We start from the raw sequence: 13911 nt of genomic DNA on the forward strand, positions 1-13911 counted from the left end.
GTAATCTTTATAGAAGCAGACTGCCACATCTTTCTCCCGCAGAACAACTGGTGGGTTCGAATCGCCTACGTTTTAGTTAGCAGACAAGTGCTATAACCCCTGTGCCACTAGCGCTTCTTAGGTATTACTATTATCTCCATATTAAAGGGCTCGGCTGCTAGCTGAAGGGTCTTCGGTTCGAACCAACCAGCCACTCCAGCAGAGAAAGATGTGGCAGTGTGCTTCTGTAAAGATTTACGTCCTTGGAAAGCCTTTTGGGGCACTTCTGTTCTGTCCTGTGAGGCCGCTATGAGTTGGAATCGTCTCGAGCAGTGGGTTTGGTTTTGGAATACTACCTACTTCAAAGAGTGGTGAGGATTAGAGATAATTCATGTAAATGGCTTAGAAATATGCCTCACACAAAGTCAGGGCTCCATAATCCGTAATGTACCAGAAGTGTTCAGGCCTCCACATGGTAAAAATCTAATTACCATGTTAGAAAATGTGTTCAGTACAGGAAGTTTCCCCTGCACCCTGCCACACTCTGTCAGTTTGTTGTACTGTGGGGGCGTTTGTGTTGCTGTGATGCTGGAAGCTATGAGAGGTATTCAAGTACCAGCAGGGTCACCCATGGCGGAGAGGTTTCAGCTGAGCTTTCAAACTAAAACAGACTAGGAAGAAGGACATGACAGTCAACTTCTGAAAGGAATTAGCCAGCGAAATTCTTATGAATAGCAGCAGAACATTGTCTGATGATTGTGCTGAAGATGAGCCCCTCAGCTTGGAAGGCACTCAAAAGACGACTAAGGGAAGAGCTGCCTCCTCTAAGTAGAGATGACCTTAATGATGTGGATGGAATCAAGCTTTCGGGACCTTCATTTGCTGATGTGGTATGACTCAAAATGGGAAGAAACAGCTGCAAACCTCCATCAATAATCAGAGTTTGGAATGCATGAAGTATAAATCTAGGAAAATTGGAAATTGTCAAAAATGAAATGGAATGCATAAACATCTATATCCTAGGCATTAGTGAGCTGAAATGGACTGGTATCAGCCATTTTGAATTGGGAAATCATGTGGTCTGCTATGCTGGGAATGACAACTTGAAGAGGAATGGCATTTCATGCATCATCAAAAAGAACATTTCAAGATCTATCCTGAAGTACAGTGTTGTCAATGATAGGATAATATCCATATGCCTACAAGGAAGATCAGTTACTACCACTATTATTCAAATTTATGCACCAACCTAATGCCAAAGGTAAAGAAATTGAAGATTTTTACCAACTTCTGCAGACTAAAATTGATGGAACATGCAATCAGGATACATTGATAATTACTGGTGATGGAATGTGAAAGTTGGAAATAAAGAAGAAGGATCGGTAGTCGGAAAATATGGACTCGGTGGTAGAAATGATGCCAGGGATGGCATGATAGAATTTTGCAAGACCAAGGACTTCTTCATTGCAAATACCATTTTTCAACAACATAAATAGCAGTTGTACAGGTGGACCTTGCCAGATGAAATACACAGGAATCAAATTGTGTCTGTAGAAAGGGGTGGTACAGAAGCTCAATATCATCAGTCAGAATAAGGCCGGGGATGACTGTGGAACAAACCATCAATTACTCATATATAAAAGTTCAAGTTGAAGCTGAAGAAAATTAGAACAAGTCCACGAGAGCCAAAGTACGACTTTGGCTATATCCCAACTGAATTTAGAGACCATCTCAAGAATAGATTTGATGCACTGAACACTAATGACCAGATGAGTTGTGGAATGACGTGAAGGACATCACACATGAAGAAAGCAAAAGGTCATTAAAAAAATAGAAACGAAAGACCAAAATGGATGTCAGAAGAGACTCTGAAACTTGCTCTTCGATATCGAGTAGCTAAAGCAAAAGGAAGAAATGATGAGTTAAAAGAGCTGAACAGAAGATTTCAAAGGGCGGCTCGAGAAGAAAAAGTAAAGTATTATAATGACATGTGCGAAGAGTTGGAGATGGAAAACCAAAAGGGAAGAACATGCTCGGCTTCTCAAGCTGGAAGAACTGAAGAAAAAATTCAAGCCTCGATTTGCAGTGTTAAAGGATTGGGCAAAATATTGAATGACACGGGAAGCGTCAAAAGAAGATGGAAGGAATACACAGAGTCATTGTACCAAAAGGAATTGGTGGACGTTCATCCACTTCAGGAGGTAGCATATGATCAGGAGCTGATGGTACCGAAGGAAGAGTTCTAAGCTGCACTGAAGGCATTGGTGACAAACAAAGCTCCAGGAATTGATGGAATACCGATTGAAGTGTTTCAACAAACAGATGCGGCACTAGAAGTGCTCACTCACCTATGCCAGAAAATTTGGAAGACAGCTACCTGGCCAACCAGCTGAAAGAGATCCATATTTCTACCTATTCCAAAGAAAGGTGATCCAATCAAACGCGGAAATTATTGAACAATATCCTTAATATCACATGCAAGTAAAAGTTTGCTGAAGATCATTCGAAAGTGGCTGCAGCAGTACATCAACAAGGAACTGCCAGAAATTCAAGCTGGATTCAGAAGAGAATGTGGAACCAGGGATGTCATTGCTGATGTCAGATGGATCCTGGCTGAAAGCAGAGAATACCAGAAAGATGTTTACCTGTGTTTTATTTTTTTTTTATTGACTACGCAAAGGCATTCAACTGTGTGGATCATAACAAATTATGGATAACATTGCGAAGAATGAGAATTCCGGAACACTTAATTTTGCTCATGAGGAACCTGTACATAGAACAAGAGGCAGTTATTCCAACAGAACAAGGGGATACTGGGTGGCTTAAAGTCAGGAAAGGTGTGCTTCAGGGTTGTATCCTTTCACAACACTTATTCAATCCGTATGCTGAGCAAATAATCCGAGAAGCTGGACTGTATGAAGAATGCAGCATCAGGATTGAAGGAAGACTCATTAACAACCTGCATTATGCAGATGACACAACCTTGCTTGCTGACGGTGAAGAGGACTTGAAGCACTTACTGATGAAGATCAAAGGCCACAGCCTTCAGTATGGATTGTACCTCAAGATAAAGAAAACAGAACTCCTCACACCTGGACCAATGAGCAACATCAGGATAAATGGAGAAAAAATCGATGTCGAGGATTTCATTTGACTTGGATCCACAATCAACCCCATGGAAGCAGCAGTCAAGAAATCAAACGATGCATTGCATTGGGCAAATCTGCTGCAAAATACCTCTTTAAAGAGTTAAAAAGCAAAGATGTCACCTTGAAGTCTAAGGTGTGCCTGACCCAAGCCATGATATTTTCTACTGCCCCATATGCATGAGAAAGCTGGACAATGAATAAGGAAGACTGAAAAAGAATTGATGTCTTTGAATTATGGCATTGGCAAAGAATACTGAATATATCACGGATTGCCAAAAGAACAAACCAGTCTGTCTTGGAAGAAGTACAGCCAGAATCCTTCTTAGAAGCAAGGATGGCAAGACTTCATCTCACATACTTTGGACATATTGTCAGGAGGGATCAGTCCCTGGAGAAGGACATCATGCTTGGTAAAGTAGAGGGTCAGTGGGTGGAGGTTAAGAGCCTAGGAAACATGATTTTAAGATAGTTTTCTAAAATATTGTATGTAAGCTTTACTTCATTGCACTCTGAAATTTTGCCAGAGAGGACACATGTTTTTTAATTAATGCACATATGAAATAATATATAGCTGAGTATTAAGAATCTGTTGTACTATTAATAAAAGTTTCAGAAATCAATAATGCAGTATTACTCAGTCATAAAGAGAAATCAAGTCCTAATTCATACAACAACATGAATGAATCTTGAAAACATTATGCTGAGTGAAGTAAGTTAATCACAAAAGAACAAATATTGTATGATCTCACTTATATGAAATATCTAGAATAGGCAAAGGTATAGAGAACAAAGTTTTTCACTGGTTACCAGGAGTGAGAGGGAGGGAGAAAGGAAGATTCATTGTTTAGGAAGCATTGAGAATCTGTTTACGGTGATGAAAAATTAGTCAATGAATATTAGTAATGGTTTCACAGCATGATTATTGTAATTGTTGTTAGGTGCTGTAGAGTTGGTTCCCACTCATAGCAACCCTATCTATGTACAACAGAATGAAACACTGCCTGGTCCTGCACCATTTTCACACTGGTTGTTATGCTTGAGCCCATTGTTGCAGCCACTGTGTCAGTCCATCTTGTTGATAGTCTTCCTCTTTTCCACTGACCCGCTACTTTATTCATTGTGCAGCTTTCTCATGCATATGGGGCAGTAGAAAATATCATGGGTTGGGTCAGGCACACCTTAGTCTTCAAGGTGACATCTTTGCTTTTTAACTCTTTAAAGAGATCTTTTGTAGCAGATTTGCCCAATACAATGCATGGTTTGATTTCTTGACTGCTGCTTCCATGGGGTTGATTGTGGATCCAAATAAAACGAAATCCTTGACAATATCAATCTTTTCTCCATTTATCCTGGTGTTGCATATTGGTCCAGTTGTGAGGATTTTTGTTTTCTTTATGTTGAGATGTAATCCATTCTGAAGGCTGTGCTCTTTGATCTTCATCAGTAAGCGCTTCCTTCAAGCCCTCTTCACTTTCAGCAAGCAAGGTTGTGTCATTTGCATAATGCAGGTTGTTAATGAGTCTTCCTCCAATCCTGATGCCCCATTCTTCTTCATATAGTCCAGCTTCTTGGATTATTTGCTCAGCATACAGATTGAATAGGTGTTGTAAAAGGATACAACCCTGATGCACACCTTTCCTGACTTTAAACCACCCAGTATCCCCCTTTTCTGTTCAATTAAACAATTTTTTTTAAATGCTCTGGGGAAAACCTTTTATAGCGAGAAGTTAAAATGTCATACCCATTTTAACATTTGAACAGATCTATGTACACGTTCCTCATGAGCCCAATTAAGTGTTCTGGAATTCCCATTCTTTGCAAATATCCATAATTCGTTATGATCCACACAGTTGAACGTCTGTGTAATTGGTGTCACAAAGTCATACAAATGAAAAACATTGAATTGTAAATGTTGCATGATATGTATTTTTACAACAACAAAAAGGAAATCAATAACGTTTTTAAGTCCTAGATCCTGAAATTTGGGAATAACATAATTCTTCTTTGAATGTTAAAATCAAGCCCAGTGCTTCTCAAAATTCTACTCTAAAAATTTATTGATATGAAAGCTGTGTTCCAATAATTGATTGTACTCAAGTACAAGTTTATATGTTCATTTCATTTACGAAACCATAAAGATGATGGGAGTAATCATTCGAAACACCAAATTGGAGCAATTTTTCAAAAATGCTCTGGGGAAAACCTTTTATAGGGAGAACTTAAAATGTCATACCCATTTTAACATTCATCTTGAAATATTCTTTTATAGCTGTGCAATGGAGGCTCAGTGACTGATCTTGTGAAGGGATTTCTGAAGACGGGTGAAAGAATGAGTGAGCCCATAATTGCTTATATTTTACATGAAGCACTCATGGTAAGGCAATTTAAATAGTCTGTACATTAATTATAAGGCTGTTCTAGTTAAATAAAAAATGTGGATCCGCTGCTGGTGGGAATGTAAAATGGTACAAGTACTATGGAAAACAATATGGCACCTCCTTAAAAAGCTAGAAATAGACATACCATAGGATCCAGCAATCCCACTCCTAGGAATATATCCTAGAGAAATAAGAGCCGTCACATGAATAGACATGTACACACTCATGTTCATTGCAGCATTATTCACAATAGAATAAAGATGGAAACAACCTAAGTGCCATCAACGGATGAATGGATAAGTAAATTATGGTACATACACATGATGGAATACTATACAATGTTAAAGAACAATGACGAATCCTTGAAACATCTCACAACGTGGAGCAATCTGGAGGGCATTATGCTGAGTGAAATAAGTCAATCATAAAATGACAAATATTGTATGAGACAACTATGATAAAAACCCAAGAAAAGTTTTACACACAGAAGAAAACAATCTTTAATGGTTACCAGGGAGGGGAAAGATGGGGAGGGGAAATCGCTAACTAGAGAGCAGACAAGTGTTAACTTTGGTGAAGGGAGAGACCACACACAGTATAGTAGAAGTCACCACAGCATGACCAAGGCAAAGTCACTGAAGCTTCTTAGACACATCCAAACACCTTGAGGGGCCTAGTTACTGAAGCCTAGTACTAGAGACCATGGCCTTGGGGGCCATCTAGGTCAATTGGCATAACATAGTTGGTAAAGAGAATGTTCTACATGCTACTTTGGTGAGTAGCTTTTGGGTCTTAAAAGCTTGCTGGTGGCCATGTAAAATACATCTATTGGTCCCGTCATGTCTGGAGTAAGGGAGAATGAAGAAAGCCAAAGACTCAAGGAAAATACCAGTCCAAAGGGCTAATGGACTGCATGAACCACAACATCTACCAGCCTGAGTCCAGAAGAACTAGATAGTGCCTGGCTACCATCACCAACCGCTCTGACCAGAATCACAACAGAGGGTTCTGAACAGAGTGGGAGAAAAATGTAAAAAAAAAGTTCAGATTCACGAAAAAAAGAGCAGACTTAACTAGTCTGACAGAGACTGAAGGAACCTCTGAAACTATGGCCCCCAGACACCCTGGTAACTCAGAACTGAAGTCACTCCCCAAGTCTACCTTTCAGCCAAAGATTAGACTGACCTATAAAACGGGCCCTGGCAGCACAGTAGTTAAGAGCTCTGTTGCTAACCAAAAAGGTCAGCAGTTTAAATCCACCAGCCGCCCCTGGGAATCCATATGGGGCAGTGCTACTCTGTCCTATAGGGTTGTTGTGAGTCAGAACCGACTTGACAGCACCTAACAACAACAACATGAAACAAACAGTAACACGTGAAGAACGTGCTTCTAGTTCAATTAAGTATACGAGAGCAAATGGGCAACATCTGCCCAATAGCAAAGATGAGAAGGCAGGAAGGAGCAGGAAACCTGGAGGAGTGGACACAGGGAACCTGGGGTATAAAGGGAAAGGGGGAGAGTGGCAACACATTGCAGGGATTGCGCCAATGTCACAAAACAATTTGTGTATAAATTTTTCAATGAGAAACTGATTTGTGTTGTAAACTTCCACCTAAAATACAAAGAAATTTTTTTTAAAAAGATGGATCATATTTTTAGAAAAATACAACTGCATTAATATTTATTGTGCAAGAGTATATGCAAATATGACATGTTTGGCTTAACTAATTCCTTTTTCCATTAGAAATCTACCCTCATATCAACAGAATCCTAACTCTGAACTTTTAAGAGTATTTCTGGGGTTGTGATAGTGATGAAGTTAGATAATGTGTATTTAATAATTAGGTTTTTATGTGCCAAGGGAATGTTTTTATAAATGTTTTATAAAGTATTTGGTAAAAGCTCTGGCACTGTGAATTTTGAGATGATATACTTTGACTTGACTAACTCAATATGAAATATTTTCAGACATTTGAATGTTAACTTTAACATGTTTCCTATTGATTTTGCATAAAAGTATCCATCTGAAAAATCATGTTTCTTTTTTAATGCCTTCTTTAAAAGTCATTATATATTTCCCAACTTCTAGGGACTTCTGCATTTGCATAAAAACAAAACTATCCACCGTGATGTAAAAGGAAATAACATCCTGTTGACCACTGAAGGTGGAGTTAAACTAGTAGATTTTGGTAAGTTTAGTGTGAAATGCATGTGTTCATGCTGCATAATGAACTAGTGTGATACGATTTGATCAGTTCCCAACAGCTTTGTTTCTAGACAATGCAAGTTGAGAAAAATCAGTATCTGAAGGTACAGAGATATTTTTTTAATTTGACAAATGAGCCAGCTAGCTTGTGCCCATAACTTCACTGTAGCAATTTGTGGGTCGATTCTCCAAAATAGGAGTCACCCCAGATGACTACTCTAAGCCTGTAATGATAATCCCATTGTCTTTCTTAGCGATTGGTTTCCCAATGGGCATGTGATCCAGGATTTAGAATCAAGAAAGGAAATCTTCAAGGGTCTCCTGAGAAACTTCTTCCCCTTAGGAAGGAGACATAGGGAAAGATGGCCTCTTTCTTCTTTGGGATTCTCTGTGTCTTCCTGTGATGCCTGAAATTGCTGCAGCCATTTTATGACTAAGCAGCATTCCCTCCAGAGTAGAAAGTCAACCCTGAGAAAGGCAGAGGTGGAAGACGGGAAGGATGTAGGTCCTCAGTGACATAATTGAGCCACTAAATCAACCAACATTGGAGCTGGCCCTATCTCTGGAACTTTTTTTTATGTGAGATAATAAATTTTTATATTTACTAAGCCAATTTGGACTTTATATGTTGCAGCCTAAGGCACCATAACTAATATATTTTCCATTTGTTTGGGTAGTTATTCTTCAGTTTTGACAGTGCTCTCCTGTGCCTTCTCTTGTTTGACCCTTGCTAATACACTAACGCTGTAAGAATGGGTGATATTATTCCAGGATGCCTCAGCATCCTTCTGTCATCCTTCCCTTCCCTTCCCCTTCACTCTATTGGATAAGGTTTCCCTTCTTATGCTTCTGTTCCCTATGTATATCTCTGTTTTTACATTTGTCACCTAGAAGTATTATTACCTTTTTGGTCTAGATAGGTAGGTAGGTAGATTGGTAGACAGACAGACAGAGATAGGTAGGTAGTTAGGTACATGTAGAAGTAGAGATAGATAAAAATGCTTAGTAAGATGGACAGATAAACAGAGGCTTTGAGAGGTGGGACGATGATCTTACTCTATTTTGTATCCCTGGTGTTTTGTCCAATGAGTGCTAGTTGAATGAATGAATCTTCATTTTGCATTTTGGAAACTGAAGTTCAGAGAAGTTATTTGATAAATCTTAAAAATTAATTGTCTTAATATCCAAGTGTGTAGTTCTCTAGTGATCTGGCTTAACTCAGGAATGAATTTCAGAGCATCTCAAGGGGGATGGATGAATAACATATCCTTAAAGCGCCACGTGTGCACATTGTTTTTCTCTGCTGAACTCTTGAAAACTACTAAGCAGCAGTGAGCTTGACAGTGAGTTCTGGGGTGCAACTAGTCTGTGTTGCCAGTTGAGTTCAGAGCTCTGTGCGTGAACAATCTGGCTGGGTTAGAATACTACTGCCTGAAATTAAAAACAACAGCAAAACACTCATCACGGCTGCATAGGAAGGGCCATAATTCTTCCCAGAAGATAGCTTTAACTTCACTCTAAGATAGATCCAAATGGAGAATGTGACATTTAACTTGAGATCATAAGTCCTTTGTTCTAAAAAATGGCTAAAAGAAGTATAGCACAGACTGAATACTGTTAAAACAAGTATAAGTAAACATCATTTTTAGCCATTAAAGAAAAACTAAGTAAACCAGCAGCTTTGAGAAAGTAACTTCCTGGGATATCCACCAAAATAAACTAGATTAAAAACATATGCCTAGATAATAAATAAGATGACCTTTTGTATGATCTTTATACACTAGTCATAGGTTGGATAGCTAGCAAAATGAGAGCTTTCGTTTTAGATTTATTGATTTGAAGATTTTCCTTATAGTAATAATTAGAAAAGAGGGCCAGTTACCTATTAAAGCAGTCCCTGAGTAGTGCAAACAGTTAACACACTTGGCTGCTAGCTCAAAGGTTGGGGGTTCTGAGTTCACCCAGAGGTGCCTCAGAATAAAGGCCTGGCAATCTACTTCTGAAAATCAGCCATTGAAAACCCTATGGAGCATAGTTTTACTCTGACACACATGAGGTCGCCATGAGCGGATGGCAACTGAATTTTTTTTTTCCTATTAAAGGAGTACCAAGTATCTGATATTAAAATGATAGTATTTGCATATAAGATAATGCTTATATTCCTATTCTCCATGGTAAGAGGACATGAATTCAGTTCACCCATTAAGATTCGTAGGTCTTAATATGAATTTAATATGGGTTTAATTCATATAAAAACCTGACAAGTGTAGTGAAGCTTCTCAAGGGCAGAAGGAATAAAATGTGGTATACCTCAGACTCCAGAATCAAGCTGAAAATCAATGTCCCCACTTTATGCTTAAATCAAATTTCCAGAAAAGGATACAGATCTCTCTGTCTTGGAGGAGATTAAGATTTGTTCAAAAAGAAGTGCAGGGAAAAGACTGAGGTAGTATTCAGGATTGAACATTCTAAAATAGGAATTTGTAGCAAAGCCAAAACTCTCTCGAGAAAGGTCTGTCTGAAATACTTTACCTTCTCTTTAGCATATGGAGAGAGAATTTCCAGGGTGAAACCATAAGGTTTCATGTGAGAAAGAATAGACAGAAAAAAGAAGAGCAGAAACATATATCATTCCAATTCTAGGGATTGTGGAAAGAAGAAATGGAGAAAGCCAGGAGAGGGAGATGAGCTTCAAATAGGTGAAGATGACCATGAGGGCAGAAAGGCTCTCTTACCCTCCCGTTTCTCCCCATGTTGGAGGAAGAGAGTACTTCATAGTCTGCCCCAGGGCAGACTGGAGTGAGCCACACTGTAGTTACTTTGGAGCTATAGAGTGATGAGGTAGAGAAAACAAAAAAAAACAAGCCCATTGCCATTGAGTCGATTCCGACTCATAGCGACCCTATAGGACAGAGTAGAACTGCCCCGTAGAGTTTCCAAGGAGCACCTGGCGGATTCAAACTGCCAACCTTTTTATTAGCAGCCGTAGCATGAGGTAGAGAAAAAAACAAATTCACCTTCCCCAAACTGTTAGCCTTAGTTTCCATAAACCCAGAAGGAACTGAGAATTTGGCTGGGGAGTTTCCAGAGGGGGTTGTTCAGGGGTCGAGGGGCTGGGTAATGAGGCCACAGAACGGATCACCTGGACCAGGTCTGAATGGGAGTCACAAGCAGACCTCAGAGCATCCTCAGCTGCAGCTGGAGCCAACCTGAGTTTTAACCTGCGAGGAGGAACTACTGGAAGCCCTGCCTGCACCAGGGGAACAGACCACAAGTTCACCAGATGCAGACTCCAGCTTGCAGGTTGCTAGGGCACCGAGCAGTGAGCAGACAAAGACATGTTGCTCCAAAGACAACTATGCCTGAGGATCCTACCTGTTCCCCTGCCACAAGGTCTTCTAAGTCATGCCATACCCTGTACAGACAGTACCATCTTTGGCCGGGGGCGGCGGAGGGGGAGGTGGATGCGTATCTAAGAGACGGAGCAAGCACTTTTATCTGAAACTGAACTGTTTCTAAAAGGACTTAAGGATTTCTTAGATCTGGTTGAGTTTTTCTTTCCTCCCAAGCATGTGGGTAGGGGCATGGGGAGAGATCATATTTGTTATAGGCAAAATGAAGAAATTACAAGTTCTCTGTGTTTGTTGTTATTGTTCACTGCCATCGAGTCAGCCCCTGACTCATGGTGACCCCATATACAATGGGATCAGATCATTGTGATCCATAGGGTTTTCACTGGCCGATTTTCAGAAGTCGATCGGCAGGCCTGTCTTCCTACTGTGTCTTAGTCTGAAAGCTCTGCTGAAACCTGCTTCAGCATCATAGCAACACGAAAGCCTCCACTGACGGACGTGGTGGCTGCGCTTGAGATGCACCAGCTGGGAGTCGAGCTCAGGCCTCCGCCTAGAAGGCGAGAATTCTACCACTGAGCCACCACTGCCCCATCCTAGTGTCGTTGATTTTGTGACCAGTTACAAATATGATGTCCCCCTGGATGAAAACCTCCCCTCACTCCTTTATGCGCCGGACTTTGCCTGGCTGAGTGCCTCCTTGTTTATTGGAACGGTTATCAGACTTTACCGTGATTACATGTTTAATTTGCCTGCCTTCCTGCTAAACTGCAAGCTTCAGGAGGATGGGGTCTCTGCCTGGTCTATCCCATTATGGTCGCTGGCACACTGAAATGGCTCAGTAAGCACTGTTGAATGAACGAATAAATGAGAGGCAGGATTTTTCATACAATTGTGTGACCACAAGAAGTTAACTTAAAATCTCCAAGGGCATCAATCTGCTTATCTACAAAGTGTGACAAAGAACAGCACCCACCTCAGGGGGCTGGTTGTGATGAAGAGTAAATGGGATGAGAGAGGTAAACTACTTATTGTAATTGCTGGAACTTTGCAAGCCGGCTCTTACCATTGTCACGAATAACTTTCTACCTACTAAGAGCTACGGCTGCTAACCAAAAAGTCGGCAGTTTGAATCCACCAGCCACTCCTTGGAAACCCTGTGGGGCAGTTCTACTCTCTTCTATAGGGCTGGTGTGAGTTGGAATCGACTGGAGGGTTTGATTTGGCTTAGCCTCTAGCTCACTGCTGTATGCATAGTAAATGCTTGATAAAAAAAAAAAAAAATAGCTGCTAAATAATGAAAATCTGAGTTCCTAAAACCAATGCTTCTTTATATTCCAAAAAAAAGCAGTCCTTTCGTAGAATAAATTCAGTATTACTTTAAAATCTGTTTAATTATACTAAAAGTAAGCTTTGGTCTGATAGTACTAGTTATGAATACAGTCCTTAAGAAAACATTTTGTGTGTTTGTTAAGTGGGATAGGCGTTTACAGAAAAGCACCAGATAGATGCTTCAGAGAGCAAAAAAGGCAAGTGAGCTTGTAAACGTTATTAACGAAGTGCATTAGCTGTCACTGCTGTGTGATCGACCAATAAATACTGTGACCTCCCAGGAGACAGACCTCTTTAGGCAGGTCAGCTAAAAGTTTAGTGTCTAAAAAGCAGCCCGTATCCTGCGCAGAGAGTGCAAGAGAGACTAAATTTAAAGGGCAGTGCTCAGTTCTCATTCCTGTGGATTTCTCTCTGGGGAACTTCATTTCTGATAGGATAGTTAACATTTCAATACAAAAGTACAGAATGTACTTTTTGTGATTTACTTAGACATCATTCTTAAGACAGAATATTTTATGGCTTTAAATCTCTTATTACCCACATGCCCAATTTTAGGCCAAATCCCCAAATGTGTCATGTAGGTCAAAGAGAAATTGTGATTTATTTATTAATAACCCACTTTTTATCATCGAGTGAGGGAGGTACACCTGAATTGAAAAACTACCAAGTATCCTCTGTTTCTTCCTTCTTCCTGAATAATTCAGAGCAGAGGCCATTAGGTGGGGCCCTGCAAGCATGGCAGTGGGGGTGCAGCTGAGCACATGGTTTGGAGCCTTAGAGGGGCAAGGAAGATGTCCATGCAGTGAGGTGATCTGACATGGTGGAACCCTGAGTGGGATGAGAAAGGCATCTGTGTAGGGGGACGATGGTTGCCCCAGGTGGGCTGTCAAAGTTCGAGTTAGGGGAAGATAAGGAGTCTGCATAGGGGTCAGGAAGGAGACAGAAAATTGGTTACATAACGGGGGTTTGATACCATGAGAAAACGCATTGAGGACCACGAGAGTCAGGTTTCTTACTGTTGGAAAAAATAGTCACAATAATATGAAAAAGGAGAAAACTAGATTGATATTGGAGGTAGCAATGTGAACTCATGCTTTTATGTATATATATATATACACACATACGTAAAAAAAAATACAGAAATAAATACACTGTAATATGTATGTGCTGTGTGTGTACGTTTTCCCTAGCTCTTCCCAGTGAGAGGATTTGGGAGCATCGGTGCCCAATTATCTAGCACAACTTGTGCCCAGATCTTGGTTTTTAAAACCAGTCTAAACTAAAAGGAACCAAGGATTCTTGGAGAAAAGCTAAGTTTGGTCTGGGGCAGGTGAAGTACAAGATGATCCAAAAAGTAAGGAAATGCTTAAAGGATCTAGAAGCCAACTTGAAGCAGTTTTCACTGACCAAGTCTGGGATGAATTACAAGCCATTGAATAAAGTAGAAATCCATTAGTCAATACTGGCATAAATATGGAAGTAAATAAATAAACGGAAAGAAGTGAAAGCTTTTCCCT

General features: G+C 40.2%; 1 protein-coding gene across 1 annotated transcript in view; it reads left to right on the top strand.

The window, feature by feature from the left end:
* The window catches only part of LOC135231274 (myosin-IIIa-like), a 48189-nt gene that overhangs the window by 14836 nt on the left and 19442 nt on the right, over positions 1–13911 (top strand). The window contains exons 3-4 of the mRNA XM_064284923.1: positions 5398–5502; positions 7596–7695. Coding sequence (XP_064140993.1) covers positions 5398–5502; positions 7596–7695 — 205 coding nt within the window. The remainder of the gene's footprint in view (positions 1–5397; positions 5503–7595; positions 7696–13911) is intronic.

This window comes from Loxodonta africana, chromosome 4 (genome assembly GCF_030014295.1).
Source record: "Loxodonta africana isolate mLoxAfr1 chromosome 4, mLoxAfr1.hap2, whole genome shotgun sequence".
Taxonomy (NCBI): Eukaryota; Metazoa; Chordata; class Mammalia; order Proboscidea; family Elephantidae; genus Loxodonta; species Loxodonta africana.